The following is a 2,129-nucleotide window of genomic DNA, read 5'->3' on the forward strand; positions in this document are numbered from 1 at the left end:
AAAACAAGAAAACTATGTTTATTATGTTGATCACAAGTATAACTTTAAATATTTTTTATTTTTAGGTTTCACCTGCAAGTCACGCTTTATTTGAAGTGAGGGACAATTCTTCATCATACATGATTGATATAACTCTACATGCATGTAGTTGTAGAATGTTTCAAGTGGATCAACTTCCCTGTCCACATGCACTGGCAGTAATAGCAACATTGAAGCTGAATGTATATGACTTTTGCTCTATGTATTACACAAGAGATGCATATCTAAATACCTACAAAGAGACTGTATTTCCTGTAGGTAATAAATCAGAATGGAATTTGCCAGAAGATGTAAGTAATAGAGTTGTTTTTGCTCCAAACCAAAAGAGAAGCTCTGGACGGCCTACTGAGAAGAGAAAGAAGCCAGCATATGAAAGATCACAAGTTGTGAAATGTGGAAGATGCGGTGAATCCGGGCACAATCGTCGAACATGCAGGAACTTGGTGCCACTTAACCGGAATGACAAAAAACTGAAAATAAAGAAAGATCCAAAGAAATTCAAATAGCTTAGCATAATTTTTTTACAAAATGATATTCTTTGTAATTGCAAATTGTTTCATTTTATTGCCGAACGACGTATTTTTTGGATTATACAAGTTGATAGATTTATGCATTGAGCTTTCGTTATTCTCACGATGTCACTTATTTCTGGAAAAGGGCTGTGTAAACAAACATTGATTGTAACTCTGTTTTTGATGATTGTGACCGTCTGTGATCATTTCAAGCATAAAATAAGCTCTATGTTTTTTGTTTAACTTGTGTGTTCAAACTGAATCTGAATGTCATCTTCCACTAGATGAGACCAACTTGTGTGTTCAAACTAAACCTGAATGTCATCTTCCACTAGATGGGACCAATTCTATGCTTACTTCTTTTGTAAGAGTGTCGATGATAAATGTTAAGAATTTGTGACCATTTGTGACCTGTTCATATGTAACAAGTTAATCAAACTATTCGTGACCATCTATGACTTACAGTTATATAAGAAAGTACTCATATGTGACCACTTGTGACCTATTCAAGTCATGCAAATTAACCAACTGTTGCTATTTGTGACGATTTGTGACCTGCGGTTATATAACATATTACTCGCATGTGACTATTTGTGACCTGTTTAGACTCTGCAGTATTCTCATGTGACCTGTTCAGACCGTGCGAATATAGACTTTTACATCCATAAAAAACTTCGAAGATATAAACAAAATCATTCACATAAACACCAATACTTTCACCTTGTACCAATTAACAAAAACAAATTCAAATTCAATTCCAAAACATATTACAAAGATAACATCTATCAACTACATCATAAAAGTATCTGTTTGGCTAATTTTGAACAGCTATCAATCTAATCCATCATGAAAATAATGCCATCAACAGGAGTTCATTCATCTGACTTTGAACTTCCCTTTCCAATCTGCTTCAATTGCTTGTTTTTGAACAGCAACGCTGCAATTTCAAGTCTGGCATTCCCAGCATCAAATGACATCGGCATATTGCCAAGATCATTGTGCAACAAATACTGTGCATACTTTATCACAAAAACCCCACAATCATGCCTGTAATATTTAAAGAAGACAAACCATAAGTAATTACAAAATGTTGATGGAAAATGATAAAACTTGCAATGCCCATAACGAAACTTACCCATTTTGTTGTTGGGGTAAACCACGGACAATATTAACATGCAGTTCCCCAGATTTGTCACCAATACTATCACTAGTTTCCTTCCATAGCCCGACAAATTTTAAAAGGTGTGTAAGAGTCTTCACAAGCGATAAAACCCCTTCGCGAACCTTGTTGTCCTTGTATGATTTGTTGCTTGAATTATATATGTAAAGAACATGGTTAGTAATATCAAGCTGCCCTAACATCCAATGAGCATGATTTGTGGGCATAATGGGCATCAACACAGATTCAACTTCTCTCCATGCAGTATTAAATGATAACCGTTCACCATTGATGGTTTTGATTAGCTCATCCTTCTTCTCAACAATGCTTGGGTTTTGAATAAACTTGGAGTATGTCGACTTGATTGACATATCAAATATGCAGTCTGTAGTGGTAGCTTTCATCTTCACACCTTCACC

At 35.1% G+C, this 2,129-nt stretch overlaps 1 protein-coding gene across 2 annotated transcripts; it reads right to left on the reverse strand.

Moving 5' to 3' along the window:
• Positions 1 to 1,371: 1,371 nt before the first annotated feature.
• Positions 1,372 to 2,117, reverse strand: LOC111372998. 2 transcript variants are annotated; one of them, XM_022995445.1, is made up of 2 exons: positions 1,687 to 2,117; positions 1,372 to 1,570 (listed from the first exon to the last, which is right to left on the reverse strand). In XM_022995445.1, exons 1-2 carry the CDS (start codon positions 2,112 to 2,114, stop codon positions 1,462 to 1,464), a joined length of 537 nt encoding a protein of 178 aa, XP_022851213.1. In that variant the 5' UTR covers positions 2,115 to 2,117; the 3' UTR covers positions 1,372 to 1,461. The 2 variants fall into 2 exon arrangements, with proteins under 2 accessions (XP_022851213.1, XP_022851212.1); XM_022995444.1 differs by having other exon boundaries at positions 1,372 to 1,598.
• Positions 2,118 to 2,129: the final 12 nt, after the last annotated feature.

This window comes from Olea europaea, unplaced genomic scaffold, assembly GCF_002742605.1.
Source record: "Olea europaea var. sylvestris unplaced genomic scaffold, O_europaea_v1 scaffold1060, whole genome shotgun sequence".
Lineage (NCBI taxonomy): Eukaryota > Viridiplantae > Streptophyta > Magnoliopsida > Lamiales > Oleaceae > Olea > Olea europaea.

Coding starts and splice junctions, on each gene's coding strand:
- LOC111372998 (XM_022995444.1), bottom strand. CDS start 2,114: ATGAAAGCTACCACTACAGACTGCATATTTGATATGTCAATCAAGTCG. Junction 1,599..1,686: donor TTACCCCAACAACAAAATGG/GTAAGTTTCGTT, acceptor TAAATATTACAG/GCATGATTGTGGGGTTTTTG.